Genomic DNA, 18,757 nt, shown 5'->3' with positions numbered 1-18,757 from the left:
GATTGTTATATATAGCGGTCCATTCTCCAGGCTGAAAGGTCTGAAAGAGCTTCATCCTGGATGATGATCCACTCTCAATGGATCTGCAGAACTCTATTATCCACAGTGACGGATTCAAGAAAGTGGACTTTCCAGTGTTGGGAAAAAATACAATTATAGGAATTCCTGGTTAATTTGGTTCTCTAGAGTGAAGTTTCCAAGAGTATCATGAAACGTTCTAGAGAGCTCTTGAATGCAAGAGAGTTCTAGAGAGCTCCTTAGAATTCTTGCGAGTGGACAGTTTCATAGTGTTAAGTTATCCACAGTAGAATATTCTAGAGTTCGGTTCTCTAGAGTGAAACCCTGTGAACTCCTCCATGCAAAAGTTTTTGCCCTGCGGCCTTGATTGTAGAATTCAAGAAGGTTTTAGACAGTGCATTCTAGAGAGTGTAAAGTTCTATAGAGTTATATTGTCCAGGGCAGAATATTCTAGAATGAAAAATGTTGTTCTTTAGAGTGGAAGATTTGACAGGGTTTCTGAGAACTCCATCCATCTAAAATGCAAAAACGTTCTAGATAATAAGGTAATAGCCTAGAACAGGGAAGTCCGATCTTATCCGGAAAGTTCCGGTGTGGGTGCAGGGTTTTTTTTTCCCAATCCAAGCAGGAGGCACACCTGATTCCACCTGTTTAATCAGTTGTTCTTGGCTTTCGATAGGCTCGGGTGTGACTTCTGCTCGGTTGGAATGAAAACCTGCCCCCACTCCGGCTCTTTCCGGATAAGATTGGACACCCCTGGCCTAGAATACAAAATCCAATAGAGTTCTGGAGACTAGACAATCATTTACATTATGTTGTCCACTGCAGGATATTCTAAAGGGTTCTAGCGTCTAGAACTGAAGATCTGACCGAGTTCCAGAGATTTCATTTTTGTAGAATAGATATTCTTACAGATTTCCACTCTACAGGACCGTATAAACGAGCACAGACATCAATCACATACCGTGTTTCCACATCTACACTGACTTTTCTACTGATTTCTCCTGCTTGCTTAGGACTTCGTTGGTAGCTGTGTATTTAAAGATTCCTCTAAGAGTGCCGAACTGCAAGGTCACGACGAATATATATAGATATATTTGTTTCAACTACTGCTAAAGGATTTTTTACAGACTTCAGAGGACATCGTGGAAACGGATTGGTGGAAGTTTCTAGACATCTATCCACGTCTATAGGATATCGTGAGACGACGGCCTTTCCGATGGAAGCATGTGAACGAGAATGGATGATTAATCTGAAACGTAGCACCGATATCTAGCTCAACCCGTGCTCCTTAGACCGGAGTCTAGTGCTGCTATCGTCTGTGATATGTACAGAGAAAACCTTTTCGTTTTTTCCGTCAAAATTCATTTGAACAGCAAGACCCTGTTATGTTGTAGAAAATAAAGTCTTATCTACCGACTTGGGACAATCAGACACACTGGACCGTACCGCAGAACGAATGGTGGGGAAATTGACGTGGGCTTCGGCAGAACCCTCTCATCCGTGAACGCCGCGATCTCTCTTGAAACTCTCATTGTTTCCCCCCACACACGCTCGAGCCGACTCTCTCAGAAACCAATTAGTCCACGGCTGGCAGCTGAGAGAGGCTCCCTCTCGGCCTCTCAGACGGTCGGATTCATCGACAGAGATTCCCTGCTACAGGACAGGCGACAGGACAAATCACCTCCGCTGTGTGTTTAGTGCCTTCTTCCTCCGGTGTAAATGAATTTAAGATTGAGATCTAGCTAGCGCCATGGCGTATATGAGACTATTTATACTCAAAGCTTTGGATAGTGTTTATTTGTGATGCTCAGAACAAATTGTGCTTCGGGACTAAACTTGTAGTAGAATCTGTAGCTCATTTTATTAGATCCTACGTGGTCGCGTTACGCATGAATCCGTTTTCTTATCCACGAGTACTTTTGAAATGACTATGACCTAGCAACCAACTACCTCTACGCTTATCTAGTTCGGTTAATAGTGAGTAAAGAATGACGAATTTGTTCGGAAATAGAACAATCAAAACCCTTTCCCCATAAACAAATCCTGCCAGGTATCAACCGGAATAATACCGCAGCTCTGTTGAATTCTCGAATCTGATTGGTCGGAAAGTGTTGATTAACTTTCTATAGCAGGTTTGAGTTCTAATACGTTATCGTTTCGAAACTGCAGTAACAGCTCATTCACAGGGGCTCGTACATTAACGGATCGAAAACCCGCCGTTACCGTCGATACGGTGACGTTTTCTTTTCTGTAAGGAGACGTTTACTTTACGGAAGGAGTCTCCAGTGTCAGCGCTTTGCAACAGTCAGGGGTAAAGCTGTGACTTTTTTCAGAAGAGAGGCCGGTGAAGGAACGACGTTTACAGCCGCTTTGACGTAACATACGTGAGAACAGGAGCGAAGTTGTTTTGTGGAACATATAAAACGTACATAAAAACGTATCTACTGTATAAACGCTAAAACGTACGACGTGTTGTCCTTTAATTCGTTTGAAAAAAAGAATATTCTGTGGGGTAAGAGAAATAAAACTTTCCGGGACATGCTTTTACAGGACAATAATCGACTTCGTTGTGCTCACAGTGACTCCGCTTCATCACACCGCTCTGGATTGGATTGTTTTCCAGCACGACGCCGAGCGTGTTAGTCCGTATTTAGTAGCTAGCTAGCTAGCTGCGAACCCGATTTTCGGTTGCTAATGGTGTAGAACACGCAGCCGTGTCTCGGCTATCCTTCATTTTCACCTAGCTGGCTAAGCTACCATAATGATCTTGAGCTCTATTGTCTATTTGACTAACTTCCTGTTTCGAAAGGAAATTTCATGGGCACCTGATCTATAGAAGGTCAACAATATACGATGGACTTCTGTATCAGAAATGTGAAGTCTTTTGTAGCAGAGTGTTAACTGGACCTCACTGTTCCAGCTTCAGGCTTTATCAGACATGTCAATTTAAGTGGTTACGCTTTGTTTGTTTTATGCTTCCGCCATTTTGTTGTTGTTGTTTTGTTTTTTTTTAAAATATATTTTTAAAATTCATTACATTCCTCCATCCCATGCGTGTGACTCCAGGACATATGTGGACAATACGAACATATGTGCCTATTATATTAATCATTTTATACAGTATATCACACAGCATTGTTATCAAGAACAGCAATCCGACAGAAGTCTGAGAAAGACTGTCTAATCGTTATATTTTAAACACGTCATATGATGATAATATATACGCTGAGGCAGTTAACCCGATAAGAAATCGACCTGGATGCTAGCGTGATCTGATTAGCGCGTTATTAGATGTGCTCTCGGCTAACTATTTCCACACGCCCACGCCGACTTTCCCCTCTCGACTCTGAAGTGTGTATCAGCGACGCACTTCAGGAACACACTCGACCTCGTAGGCACCGGCGGTGTAGTTAAAGCGATGTTCACTCAGAGATTCGTTTCCTGCTAGCTCCGTACACCGCGAATATTAAATGCGCCGGTTCTAAAACGTTATCCGAACCCAAGTTTCAGTAAAGGCACGGCTCCGAGGACAACCTCGGTGCCGTATCGTCATAAATGCGGCAGTTCTACTGCGACAGAAATCCAGGATGAAATGTCTGAAGCTGGCATTTCAAAAGCTCACCCAAAAGTTCCCTTTCCTTTCTCACTGACATTTCAGTTCCGCTCGTGAAACTCGGATATGAAAACCGGATATTAAACAGTAGACTCGAAAGGCTTAAGGTGCCAGAATTTGATTAGTCTCACTCTAGGAAGCAGATTGTGTAATATTAACACGTTTTTATATATTCAGGGTTTTGCTAATCCGACATATTAGCAATGCTAACCCGCTAATTCAGCTAGCGCAGCTTTTTAAATTAGCGGTCCATCACGATAAAATGTGCTGACAGGATTTTTCTCCTGTCACCGAGATAAACTCAGAAAATCTGTCCGAGGCGTTGGTTGTCACACACACACACACACACACACACACACACACGGAGATGACGAGGAATGGGAAATTACAATCAGATGAGAATCTGCTCGTCTGAAGAGGTCATTTGGAGTCAGTGGACGTGTCTTGTGTGTCTGAGCTGCAGAAGGAGCTCCGGTTAAAAACGAATTACAGCCACAGCACGAGTGGAATTTAATAACAGCGCTGTGCTGCGCATCTGAAATGAAGTGAGAAGCACTTCCTCTTCGACACCACGGTCCCAGTCAGTGTGTGCGGGTTTAACTGAAATCAAACAGGAAGTCTCTACCACGTTAGATCGCGGGCTAAGTGTCACTGACATGGCAGGCAACCAATCACAAACCTTACACTCATCATCTCTTTAAAACTGTCTAAAGACTTGATTCTGTGATTCTTTTCAGTCTAGTGTCATGCTCTGAAATGTTCAAATGTTTGTTTTCAGTAAGAGCTGACAGCCAATCAGAACGCACCGCTCAAGTTTCTGAAGCTTGTGGGCAGAAACGTTTGCACGAGATATCAGACACTCGTGTCCCGTAGGTGTGTATACGATGTTCATCATATTCGCACGCACACACATGCACACACACGCACACACGCGCACACACATACACACACACGCAGTTAGTCGGTCCAAGATTTCGCGATCGCAGAAATGAACGCAAAATCGAGCAAACTCCGCGATGTTCGGAAGAGCGTGCGTTTTTTTTTTTTAAGAATTACCGCAGATTTGGGCCGAGACGCGTCGCGTGACATCATGACAAAGCACATTCAGACGAAGCCCTCTTCGATTCACGTGCGTCGAACGTGAACAAAAAAAAAATGATTACAAAAAATTTCGTGCGATCGCGATTTTGCTAATTCAAGTCGTTTTTTTCCGCAAAACAAAAGCACAAAGAAAACCCGTAAACTGCATCGCAACATTAACAAAAAAGAAGCGTTTTTTAGCTGCAACAATCACACACACACACAAAAAAACAATTAAGACAAAAAAAAACAACCTTTTACACTGAAAATAATTTTGAGCGTGAACAGAAATGTTTCCCTGGCTGTATCAGATCCTCCCTACATCCAGCTGGATCACTGCGTAACTCCTTCCTCATGACCTTTCTCATATTCATTCAGCATAAACAGAACTTTTTCAGTATCTAGGCTTTTTTTTATTTTATTTTTATAAACGATCTCTCTGGCTCAGTGTTGTCGTTTAAATGGAATCACACGTACACGTACACGCACAGGATTTCAGTTGAGGACGTATCCAGTTATTACCAAAAATATAACACACCCATGCTCCGTCATCAATATTCCCAAAAATGTGTTTCCTTCCTCCTGTAATGTCTTCTGTATATTTATTTGACCAACATTTAGTCCATTTGTAGAGTCTGAATCAGAGTCTGATACTTTCTGATTCATTTACACTTTGGTTTGCACGTGGTCGGCTCGAAATCTGTGTTTTCCCGTCCTCTTTTGATTGACAGGATATAATCGGCCCTGATCGTCGGATGTTTTTAAACTATCGGCCCGTATCGTGAAACATTACCCCCGAACGTGACGACCACCGCCCCCCCCCCCCCCCATACGAGCTCTTCGAGGACTTCTGTACGGCTTGATTTTTCCGTCTGCGGAACTTTTGCACAGAATAGAATAGGAATACACTTGAATGCGAAAGCGTGTAGTCGTGTGTGATGTGAGTCGGTGAAGTTAAACAGACTGTGTGGATATTTAAAGAGCATTTCTCATGTATGTGGTCAGGTCTAGTTTTAGAAATTTGAGGAAAAACAATGCGTGAACAATATTTTTGTGTGATCTATTCTGATATTGTTACGAGATGTTTTAGAACATGTGATAAGCAAATTTGTTTGGTTTTTTTTGCCTTGTTTTTTTTTTTATAGTAATGTAAATAAGTAGATGAACGGAAAACGTCTGTATTTTGAACCTCGGGAAATACAGTACATGAAATAAAGTTGGTATTACTATTTAAACCACCTTTATAAGTCTGTTCTTTCATACTTTTTTTTTTTAATTACCCATAAAGCATTGGGGTATTATGAAACGGCATCAAAAGCGATCATTTTACAAATGTAATGTTTTGTAATTAATGAAGACAGTAAGTGTTATCTGTGAAATGTAACTGTATAAACAGACATGCATGTCAGGCTTTAGCTAATCTGATTAATATATATACAGTGATCATTTCTTACAGCTGCTTTAACCCTATACCCTCATGGGAAGTGGTAGCTCAGTGGTTAAGCTGTCTTGTTGGACTTCTGATCAGAAGGTCGGGAGCCCAAGCTGCCACTGTTGGGCCCTTGAACAAGGCCCTTAACCCTCAACTGCTCAGTTGTATAAACGAGATAACTGTAAGTCGCTCTGGATAAGGGCGTTTTCCAAATGCCTTAAATAATTAACCCATGAGTTAGCTTGTGATTGGTCTACAGTATGTGAGCTCCACTTCATAACTCTGAATTTACCCCATACAACACGCCTAGTCCGGTGTAGAACGATCTGACAATGCTAATTCATGCTAATTTCCAATGTTCCTTCAGCACTATGAGTTATTTTAAATAAGTCATGTCTGATGTTCTAAAATTTTCAAGAAAACCACCCAGTGTTCCTTAGTCCTTGCTTGAGCTCCAGCCGTCCATCCATTTTCCATACTGCTTATCCTACACAGGTCTGCAGGGGAGACACCCTAGATGGGGTGTCTCCCCACATCACAGGGCACATTCACACACACAATATTGGAAACACCAATCAATGCATGTCTCTGGACTGGGGAAGGACACCGGAGAACCCGGAGGCAGGATTCGAGCCTCCAACCCAGGCGGTACGAGGCGATTCTGCTAACCACTAAGCCACCATGCTCACTGCGTTAATTCCTTTAACACAAAATGTCCAGAGCGCTACATTTACAAACACATCATGATGTGTTGGATCTGAAACATCTGAAACATCTGTGTCTATGGAAACGTGACTTTCAAATAAATCGCAGTCTTAAAAATAAAAAGCTTTACGCAGGGGTGGAAAAGGTGCTGAGAAATCACACTTCTGCGAAAATACTGATCATGTGTTAAAATGTTTAACTCACTCAGTTAAAAAGTGGAAAGTATCCGGGAGAAGAAGAAAAAAACAAAACAAATGATACTGGCAACGAGCTAATATTTTTACAGGCTGCCTAGCCAGTTTATGCTAGCTACTGGGACTGATGCTAGTCTAACCTGACATTAGCAAAGAAAACAGGCTAACTTAAGTTAGACTCAGTTAATGTTAGCAAATTAGTGAAACGTACCTCATGCTTATTCCAGTTAAAAGATTGGATCGTTGAGTTCATGCCTTCTGGTGAGGTCTTTGTGTACTCCAGCCTACTGAAACATTTTACTGAGGTAGGGCCAGGGGCACTCATCCTCAACGTCAACACTGCAGTTCAGTGGATTATCCATCTCGATAGCTATAGTGCTAACCGTATCATGTAGAACGAGATTACTGCAGATTATGACCTGTGACTATTCGTGGTAGTTTTTTCTTACTTACCAGGTACAAAATGACTTTTTCACCAACATCTACAGCAAAACCGAGCAGACACAGAGACGTGACGTTCTTCCATGAGCATGTAATGATGTCGCATTTAGAGAAAACCGGCGTGTGAGAATTCGGCTTTCCGCCTCTTATATGTTTAACGCCACCTGAAAAGTGTTGGCTGGTATGACCAGTGGTGAGTCCACTGACCCAACCAGGATCTCAGGAACCTTTCAGAAGTTTCATATCAGATGTTTGATATGGCGTTGAGGAACCATGGAGTAAATAATGTTCTGGGAAAGACAGATACATGCTATACTTTTGGGACACAGCCTTTGTTAACAGTTCTCAGGTTTGGGTATTGGGCCATGGACATGTGCAAACAGCGCACCTCTCCGAGGAAAGTGTGTGTTTTTCACACTCCAGGCTTACATGGGGAGTGTGAAAAACATTCCAAATAGTGGAATGAAACAGCCAGCAGGAAGCGTGGCTGCAAATGGCTGTGATTCCGAACAGCCGACCTCGCATGAACGTGTGCAGTGTGTTCGCGCGAGGAGTTTCAGGTGCGTCGTGTTTTCATTCGGAGTGCAAGATTAGAACGATTACATCAACATGAGAGAACACTGTTTGCTTTCTTATTAGCATGTGTGTGTGTGTGTGTACAGAGGGTTCCTCGAGGGTTCATGGCTTGTTAACGGGAAGACCTCTTTAAAAGTGAAACGCTCTGCTGTAGTTTTTTTCAAAAAGGACTCCAGCTTTAACTTTTTTTTAAGAGTGTATTTATGTCCATGTGGAGACTTCCAGGTAAAAAAAACCAAAGTGTTCATGGCAATGCAGAAGACAGCGTACCATCACTTATGAGTTTACGATGAAACTGTACGCATTATTACAAATCTTGAAAAGAATATTTAACGAGACAAAACACTCGAGAACTTTGAATAGGCCAATTGTAATCACATGTAGATCTACAGAATGTTCCCAATTTTCCTAGCCATGTAAGAAAAGACATTTTTTTGCAGGAAAATTAACTCCTGATCCACATGTGCATACACCGATCAGCCATAACATTAAAACCACCGGATTACTATCGTGTAGGTCCGCCTCTCCTTGTCCCACCAGAACAGCTCGGACCCGTCGAGGCCTGGACTCCACGAGACCTCTGAAGGTGTGCTGTGGTATCTGGGACCAAGACGTCAGCAGCAGATCCTTTAAGTCCTGTAAGATGTGAGGTCGGGACTCCGTGGATCGGACATGGATCGCTCCAGAACATCCCACAGATCGGATTGAGATCTGGGGAATTCGGAGGTCGAGTCAACACCGTGAACTCTTTGTCATGTTCCTCAAACCGTTCCTGAACAGTGTGTGCAGTGTGTCAGGGAGCGTTATCCTGCTGAAAGAGGACACTGATATTAGGGAACACCGTTACCATGAAGAGGTGTACTCGGTCTGCAGAAATGTTTAGGTAGGTGGTACGTGTCAAATTAACATCCACATGAACTCCAGGACCCGAGGTTTCCCAGCAGAACACTGCCCAGAGCATCACACTGCCTCCACCGCCTCGCCTCTCTTCCCCAGGTAAGCGACACACACACCCAGCTTCCACATGATGTAAAAGAAAACATAATTCATCAGACCAGGCCACCTTCAGCATGGGCTCTCTGAGCTGCTATGGACTGTGTGTTCTGACACCTTTCTATCATGGAGCCCACGACCCTGTCGCGGTTCACCGGGTGATCCTTCCATGGAGCACTTTTGGTAGGTATTAACCACTGCATACCAGGAACACCTCACCAGACCTGCCGTTTTGGAGATGCTCTGACCCGGTCGTCTAACCATCACTATTTGGCTCTTGTTAAAGTCACTCAGATCCTTACGCTTGCCCATTTTTCCTGCTTCCAACACGTCACGTTTGAGAATTGACTGTTCAATTGCTGCCTAATAAATACACCACACCCCTCGCCAGGTGCCACTGTAACCTGACTGATGATCAATGTTATTAACGTCACCTGGTGGTTTTAATGTTATGGCTGATCAGTGTAGATGTTTCTGAAAAATAGGGGTAATACCTACATTTGTTCAGTACATAAGTATTCATCCCCCTGGTCTAATACTTGGTAGAACCACCTTTTGCTGCAGACACAACATCTTCCAGTCTTGTACATCTGGATCCTGGATATTTTTGTCCACTCTTCTAGAGAAAATTTCTCAGGCTTAGATTGGATGAACAGTTTTTTCACGTCTGTTCTCTTTTTTCCTCGATACTCTATTTGATAGTTTATCATTGTAAATAATTGTGCAAAGTATATTGATAGATTCATGACAATAAAATGTGGAAAACGTCGAGGGGTGTAACTACTTATGCAACGCACTGTAGATGGCCATTCAGCTGCAGAGACACACACTGAGAGGGAAAACAGGACGACACACACTCGTCTGATCTGGAGCTGGCAGCGTTTTCCACATCAAAGCTGGGCGTCACTTCAGAGAGAGAGTTTGGCCTGTGAAGCTGAGTGGAGGTCAGTGTGTCAGCCCTCCACCTCCACACAGCTGTGCTTCTGATGGTCTGCAGCTGTGAGGAGGAACCCTGTTAGACCAGGCCACCATGCTGCAGGCTCAGGATTTACAGGTGTTACAATAAAATGTTCTGTGCTAGATTGGTCATCATGCTGTGTGTCATGATGAAAAGTACATTTGTAGATGCTGAAATGTTGATTAGGGTCAGTAATGCCTGAGGCCTGTTTTGGGGTGTGAAGTTGGATAGATCTATTTTAACTCTTGATGGTACAGGTATTAGTGTGTTAGTAAAACCTTAATCCTCTTACAAACTCTATTCAATGTAACGTCTTTAGTCTCGGTTAGTGTCCTGAGTTTGGCTTTTTACTTTGATTGATGTGGCTCTTTTCTTGGTCTTAGCTGGTGTGTGTCTCAGTCAGTGGTTGTTATAGTTCATGGCCTTATTATATTCTTGAATGCTGCAAGTCTTCATCTTATTTTGGTCTTGATATTGATAGTGGTCCTGGTTTCCAAAGGTCTTGGTCTTGCCTTGGTTTTTGTTGGTATGGGACTTCTTTGTTTTGGTTAGTGTGGGTTTCAGTCTTGTCTTGGTTGTGTGTGTTAGGGCTCAGTGTAATGTTGGTTGGTATTGGTCTTGTTGATTTTTTTTTATCTTTGTTTTTATTAGTCATGGTTAGTATATTTTTTCATGTTACATTGATCTCAATTGGTATGGGTCATTATCTTATTTTGGTCTTGGTCGATATGGATTTTGATCTTATCTGGCTTGGTATGTCTTTACCTAACATTGGTCTTGGTTGGTCTTATTTAACCTTAGTTTGTATTTGTCTTGTTTAATATCAGTCTTGGTCTTATTTTAGTCTTGGTTATGAGGAGTTTTGGTCTTGGTCTTGGTCTTGTTTTAGTCTTGGTTATGAGGAGTTTTGGTCTTGGTCTTGTTTTAGTCTTGATTATGAGGAGTTTTAGTCTTGGTCTTATTTTAGTCTTGGTTATGAGGAGTTTTGGTCTTGGTCTTATTTTAGTCTTGGTTATGAGGAGTTTTGGTCTTGGTCTTGTTTTAGTCTTGGTTATGAGGAGTTTTGGTCTTGGTCTTATTTTAGTCTTGGTTATGAGGAGTTTTGGTCTTGGTCTTGTTTTAGTCTTGGTTATGAGGAGTTTTGGTCTTGGTCTTATTTTAGTCTTGGTTATGAGGAGTTTTGGTCTTGGTCTTGGTCTTGTTTTAGTCTTGGTTATGAGGAGTTTTGGTCTTGGTCTTATTTTAGTCTTGGTTATGAGGAGTTTTGGTCTTGGGCTTATTTTAGTCTTGGTTATGAGGAGTTTTGGTCTTGGTCTTGTTTTAGTCTTGGTTATGAGGAGTTTTAGTCTTGGTCTTATTTTAGTCTTGGTTATGAGGAGTTTTGGTCTTGGTCTTGGTCTTGTTTTAGTCTTGGTTATGAGGAGTTTTGGTCTTGGTCTTATTTTAGTCTTGGTTATGAGGAGTTTTGGTCTTGGGCTTATTTTAGTCTTGGTTGAGATGAGTCTTCTCTTGTTCTTACCTTGGTCTCTGATCATGTGGGACATAGTCTTCTCTTAGTTGTGGTTGTTGTTTTGTTACCTTAGGTTCTGGTTTTGCTTTAGTCTTAGTTGGTACGGGCCTTTTCTTGGTCTTACCTTAGACTTGGTTGGTGTGGGTCTTGATATTGCTTTAATTGAGGTTTGCTCTTATTTTGGTTTTGCATTGATCTTGTTTAGTATGGTTTTTGGTCATATTTTCATCTTGGTTGGTATAGGTTTAGGTCTCATTTTAGTCTTAGATGGTATGATTTTTGGTCTTAATCTGTATATACACTTTTGTCTTGTCTTGGCCTGGAGTAAGATGGTCTTGAGTTCAACTATACAGCTCTACAGTCCACGGAAAGCCATCATAGCTGTAATTATGGCACTTTTGATTTTTTTTTTTTTTAAAACCCTCACACCAAACCAAAGGCCCTGTGGTCATTCTCATCCTACATCTTTTCATTTATATATACACCGAGGCCCTGATTAGCTAAGGTGCAAGAGGATAAACTGCTCGTGTGTTGGTTGGGGTCTTGCAGATGACGTACCAAGGGTTATTTACGTGAATGAAGGTAGAAGTATTAGGTGGAAAATAAAATAAGCTAAAATATTAGTACCTAATAAAATCTCAGCAAATAAGACAGATCAGAGCAACAGGAGCAGATCCCATCTGAAACGAAAAACTTTTCTTTCCAGGTAAAACATCATAATCAGAACTCCACCACAAATGGGATATGCGTAATGTGCTATCATATACTCACTAGCTCGTCATGTGGACCAAAGTCTTTGTCCATCAGAGTGAAGAAATCAGATTTTGTTTGGAACCACACATTACCTGTGATTTCTGGTTTCATTCAGTGGATTTAGACTGCTGGGAAATCTGATCTAGACACCCATACCGCTCAAAGCAGCATTCAGCACTTCAGAAAAAAAACAGCTGAAAATCTGCTCTGTGATAGTCCAGCACTGAGTAACCCTGATATACTCAAGACACGAGGAGCCATGGGACATTTCTGGCCTTGCGAATGTTGTATTAACTCCCTTGTGTGATTGGCTCTAAGGCAAAAGATTACATCATTATTTTGGCCATTAATAATAATAATAATGCCTGCCTATTGGTCATTACCTTACGTACATACAATACATCAACGTATTCTTCTTTCTCTTCAGAATAAGTGCAGCCGTGGTGCAAACTACGCATCAGCTTAATACCTGCCCATCGGTTATATCGGTTTACACGCACAAATACTATCTCGGTGCTTCTATGGCCGTTCCTTTTCACTGCGTTCCATTCCAACCTAGTAGAAGAGATCTAACGCACAAAAAACTTCAATCTGATGGACAGAATTGTTCAGGAGACATGTCTGGTCATCAGTGTAGGCTTGAACACCTGCAATTAGAAGGTAAACATCACCTGAATGAACTGTTTGCTACATCATCAATAAGAATAGGGAGAAAACCACTCACATAACCTAAACATATCTGGTATGCTTGGATCTCAGAGAGGAAACCCCAGGACCATGAACCATGCACAATAATACACCACACACACACACACACACACACACACACACACACACACACAATCCACATGAGGCGAGATAATTGGTTGTGCAGCAGGTTCATTTGTGCGTATCAGTAAAATGTTGATGGTGGACTCGGAAAGAGGAGGCGAGAGGTGATGACTGGGGGTCCAAATAATTGCAGGAATGCTTTAAGGAGGTGTGTGTTGACTCGTGGGTGTATTTACAAAGTGTAGAGAAAACAGCGGAGTAGATGGCACACGACGTAATTAGAGCTTTGTCTCAGAGACCTTTACAGAAGAGTTTTGTCCTCTGTTTAAATAAATAAATAAATAAATAAATAAATAAATAAATAAATGCAGCCCACAAGATCTTCTGCTACACCATAAACCACTGGATCTCACTTTTTTTTTTTTTTTTTCCAGCTATAGTGCCTCGGTAACAGACCACCTGACTGGCGTTTATTCATGCAGCTCAGACAGCAGTGCGACTGCACGTGGCAGGTTCACACTGAACAATCCATGGCCATGACCTGGTTACTACATAAAAATTCAGCCAGGAGGTGCTTAGCATATCGTCTGATTCATTTGTGTCCTCAAAAAATATTACCAACTTGTGGCTTCACCAATATTAACTTCAAGACTCGAAAATATGAACAACCCATGTCCTCACAACTATACTGTATTATATATTTCATATATCATAATTATAACATTAAGTATCTGTGGCCCTGAGAATACAGTATTAACTACTCATAGCCTGGAAAAGATTCATTACTCATGGCCTCAAGATATTAACTACTCGTGTCTTCAAAAAGCGTGAACTCAAGGCCTCGATAATATTAACATGTGGACTTTAAACATGTGGACTTTTTTTTTAACACATCTTATTAAATGTTCCTCTTATTAAATATCCACCAGTTTCTGTAGTTAGAAAAGAAACCTATTCAAACACGTCCAACCCAACACTTTTGAGTATGAGATTTAAAATTCCCGATCCTTCGGAGTCTGACAGTGACTGCGTTTACATGGACAGCAGTAATCTAATTACTGACCTTATTCTGAATAAGACAATATTGTGATGAAGGTGTTTACATGAGTCGCTTTTAGAATACTCCTTTCATGTTCCTGTGTTACATGTTATAGAACATAGATGGATTAACAGTGCACGTCATTACGTCCCCGCGCCACGCCGTCCGACGTCCCTCCAGAATTTCACGTATCGACGTACAGTTGGTCTTCGTTATGGAACCGTATACAGTTTTGGGTGTTTTTATTATAATTTTTACGAACGCTTTGAGTGAGTTAATTATTATTAGTCATGCTGTACGTGTAGATAGACGACTGCTTGAAGCCGTGGGCTGCGTCCCAAACCGCGTACTTACCGTCTATATAGTGTGTATAGAAATAAATGTATTTCACCTACTATATAGTGTAGTAGGTAAGTACGCGGTTTGGGACGCAGCCGTGCTCTCGTTTGGCGTCAAACGGTCGAGCGCTGCCGTGTGTGTACGTGTCCTGTCTCACAATGCGGTGAAAACTCACACGACGTTAATAGTGTGATTAAGGTGTGTACACGTCTGTAACGCACGTCCATAACGCGACTAAAACGGGAATACTCCACACGTCTTAATTCCATTTGTGTTTACTCCGAGTGTGACTTTAATCAGATTAAGGTCCTCAATAATCTCTGTTTACATGCTAGTTTCTTAATCAGAGTATCGTCTTAATCGGGTTCATATCGGATTATCGTCGTCCGTGTAAACGCACCGAGTGACAGCAGGAACTAACTCGGATGTTGCACAGGATTAAATGTAAACGTGTGGCATTGTTCTTTAATAAATGTTAAAAGGTCATGGTGGACAAGTCTCTGTGGTATACGGGGAAGAAAAGACTCGGAGACGTGCTGTTATAGGAAAATAATCCACTTCAGGATGGTTTATTCTTATTTAGTTTACCGTACTGCCCCACATCAGTGAATGATAATAAACGCAGAAAAACATGCTTTAAACTGAGTTTTATTTCCATGCCAGTTTTGGTGTTTATAATTCTCTAATATCTCTGCTCATGCACTCTGTAATTATATTAATTCTGAATAGAACACTTACGCCATTATAAAATGGATGCTTTGCTCGTTCTGTCGCATTTACAGCCTTAAATAACCAAAACTCTCTTCTCTACAGAACCAAGCGGCTCATGCGTATCCTCTGTCCTTCACCCGGTTCTCTATCTGATTACATGATATCTTTTTTATTTTAATTTTACACCGTCAGACAGTCTAAATCAGTCCAGAATGTCCATCACGCGCCCGGTTTCCCTTCCAGTCCTTCCCGCAGCGTCCTCTATGTCCCCGGGCGTCTCTGTTGAGGTCGTCTCATGTTGATCGGCTGCTTGTTGAACTTGGCCATGATTTCTTTGATGCGTGACAGGTTGGAGCGAGCGAGCTTGAAGTCGCACTGCGTGGCTCCCATGTCGTAGCCGACTTCGCACGCTTTACGGGCGAGGCTGTAGCCTTCTGCTCGCACCGTCACGCTGTACTCGCCCGGGTTCAGCAGACGCCAGTAATCTCCATCAGCGGCTGTGGGGGAGGGGGAAAGAAACAACATACACGCATACGTTACAGCATAAGGGTACTGATCCAACTACACCTGCGAACAATTTAATGTTGTGGAAGATCCCAGAAACGAGTGAGTTCCTGTTCTCTCTTACGTTACAGCAGCTGTAAACACTCTGTAAAGTCTGTACATTTCTTACATAATACAAACGCCATGTAGAGTCTAAATAGTGGTGTAGACTCGGCCTGAATTTATACTTTATTACTGCTGCACCTGATTAATTTGGGCTGAAGCTAAAATTCAGACAGTTGAAGGTTCTGGATCTCTTTCACCCGAAGCTTTAACCACTGAGTCACCTCTGATCTTTACATTTCACCAAGAAAACACGAATATATTTTAAAATCGATCTAAAAATCGCTTAATCCACGGCTCTGCTGATAGACTCGGCTCTCGAGCAGCTGAATGTCTGAGTGAGCGTTAAACTGACGTCGTGACAGCCCTGAATCTAGTCGAACCACCGTACGGTATGTTCCCGGGGGCGGAGCTTTGTGTACACAGTCGGGGGGGAGGGGGGATGTGGATGTGGGGCGGGTTCAAGGAGTACAAATAAATCATTCAAATTTTATTCAACACCACCTACTTAACCTTGACACATTTTGACAGATCTTGCCTAATGCACCTTTAATGGATTCACACAGAAAGAACAGAAGGTAGTCATAGCAACGACCGTGCAACTGTGTGTGTGTGGGTGTGTATGTGTGTGTGTTTAGTTAAATAAAGGGAGAGTTTGCAGGTCTCATACCCTAAAGATATGAGAAAGCAGAACACCTGGTGGACGTGAGATAGCACAGATCTCAACATAAGGACATATGACATGTCTATAAATACTTTCGATTTACCAGTTACCAGCAGAGGCGGCAACATTAGTTGAAAGGAAATGAAAGTGTCATGTGGTTTGGAAATAAATAGGCCGCTGCCTGGAAGAACCCAGAGTTTGTGCGAGAACATACCTGAGCAAAGAACATCATGAAGACCAAGAAGCGATCAAAAGAAGAAAACGTTCACGTGGAAACCAAAACACTGCTCATCATCCTGAGAGCACCGGTACAGCTGACTGTGAAGCACGGTGGCGGTAGCGTCACGGTGAGACTTCACCTTAGCATCTCAGGCACATCTCGGACTAATCCCCTTTTTACCTGGTCACTGAATTCGACTGGAGGACGTCATCGCGCCACATTCTTTCCACACTTATGAAAGGTGCTGTCTATGTCTTTAGCCTTTAGCATTAGCTGACTCACTCCGATCGGCTTTGAAGAATAATGTGTGTGTATTAACCGTGCTCTCTCTGTGTAGGAACGCACACACGGTCATCGTAAAGCTGCCTTTGCTGCTTCATAATCAGCTCCAGGGATTGGTGTACTGTGTGTGTGTGTGTGTGTCTGTGTGTGTGTGTGTGTTGGGTATCTCCAAACCACAGTTAGGAGCCATGACTCAAGCTGTAGGTTTGGGGCTGACACACCACTTCAGGGAAGCCAGGCTGCTCTGCTGCTGCAGTGTAAGTGATCCTACGCTCTTGCTCTTGTTTCCAAGATACAGCAAAACCCTGGCAGAGATAAACTGCTTCTCTTTTTTTGTGCATCCATCTGCACCACAATACACTCATTAAACTTATATACAACAATACACTAATTAAACTGGCGCTACGCTGGATGATTTCAGCCCGGGTTTGCTCTCGCAGGCAACATTCACACACTGTAAAAAAATATTATTTAAAAAGATTTCTTTATGAGTTGATGAAAGCTGATCTCAGAACGCAGAATGCCATGGGATTTATTTTTTGATTGAAATCTCAGCGTGTGAGCGCTGCTATAGGATCGTCTAAAATCCACCAATAGGGGGACGGCGAAGTCACGGGACAGTTTATAAAGCGTCTTATTTTTATTCTTTCTCCTGAAACATAAAATTTTGAAAATACGGTGCAGTGACACCAGTTTTTTATTACTTTGAATGCGGAAAAATGTAAGTGTACTATTAGAGAAGAGGCTCGTGTCTTAATTTTTGCTGCGTAGGCCTGTTTCAGTTCCATTCTCACATCTTGTTGCCATATGGCAACTATTCCATTTGACCATTTAACAGAATACTCAATATCTGAGATAAACGTGAACTTATCTCAGACGGTGTTTCGTTTCGTTTTTTTCCTTTGTGTAGTTTGGCCTAAATATTGAAAAATGAATCCCATTTTGAGCTTCCTCCGATGACGACCTCCACCATGCCACGTGACTGCAGAAAAGGACGTGCGAACGGCACTTCCTGGTCATGTGACATGGCGTTTTTTTGTTTTTTTGTTATGTCAAATTTAAAACCCCCTTTTTGTAGTTACATATTGAAACAGTAGTCTTGTATTACTGCCTATCAGTAAATTAGAGATAATTAATTGTTGCCATACGGCAACAGCATGAGGTTTTCCCCTGAGGTTTGCTCAGATCAGTGCAACAAACCAACATACCTGTAAAAACTGTCAAATAAATAAAAATAAAATAAAGCCGTTTCCTTGTTCTCTTAATTTGAACGTGAGTGTATAATAAAAGATCAGAAGAGAAAGGCGAGGAAGCGTACCAGTGCGGACGTCGTGGTTGATGCCCTCCACACTGACTATGGCATTGGCGACGCCTTTCCCCTGCAGGTCCCTCACCACGCCCTTGATACCCCGATGAACCTGAGGAAGTCAGAGATTCACAAATCACTGAATCATTTTCTACACTTCCTTTCGCCTAAAACATTTCCTTTATGCAGGAGATAATCAGCTCTATTTTATATTAGATCATATTAATGTTGCAGAATAATCTTCATGACATTTTACAGTCCACACACTAGAGTTCTTAAGGCTTCGTTGATGGATGATTCACAAACGAATGATTCTTTTGAAATGAATCGTTTAAAGGAGTCAGACAAAATAGGTTCCCAAGCACAAACCACCACTGATACAATTAATAATGATTTTATTTTAGGATCTGGTGATAGGGAGTTCATAAACGAGTGAGTTATTTAGAATGAATCATTTAACTAATGAAGAATCGTTTTATTGAAGGATCTCGTGGTGATCAATTCACATACAAATGAACCTTTAGGAATAAATCATTTAATTGA

The 18,757-nt window shown here is 42.0% G+C and overlaps 1 protein-coding gene across 17 annotated transcripts in view; it reads right to left on the bottom strand.

Annotated features, from left to right (window-relative positions):
• Window positions 1–15,057: 15,057 nt before the first annotated feature.
• Window positions 15,058–18,757, bottom strand: part of cpxm2 (carboxypeptidase X (M14 family), member 2) — a 55,608-nt gene continuing 51,908 nt past the window's right edge. For all 17 annotated transcript variants that reach the window (XM_053639818.1, XM_053639825.1, XM_053639830.1 and 14 more), the window contains 2 exons: window positions 18,227–18,326; window positions 15,058–15,633 (listed from right to left, as the gene is read on the bottom strand). In XM_053639818.1, coding sequence (XP_053495793.1) covers window positions 15,398–15,633; window positions 18,227–18,326 — 336 coding nt within the window. In that variant the 3' untranslated portion in view covers window positions 15,058–15,397. The remainder of the gene's footprint in view (window positions 15,634–18,226; window positions 18,327–18,757) is intronic.

This window comes from Ictalurus furcatus, chromosome 13 (genome assembly GCF_023375685.1).
Source record: "Ictalurus furcatus strain D&B chromosome 13, Billie_1.0, whole genome shotgun sequence".
NCBI lineage: Eukaryota > Metazoa > Chordata > Actinopteri > Siluriformes > Ictaluridae > Ictalurus > Ictalurus furcatus.
The sequence above is the reverse complement of the archived record's forward strand: the minus strand, read 5'-3'. Positions and strand labels throughout refer to the sequence as shown.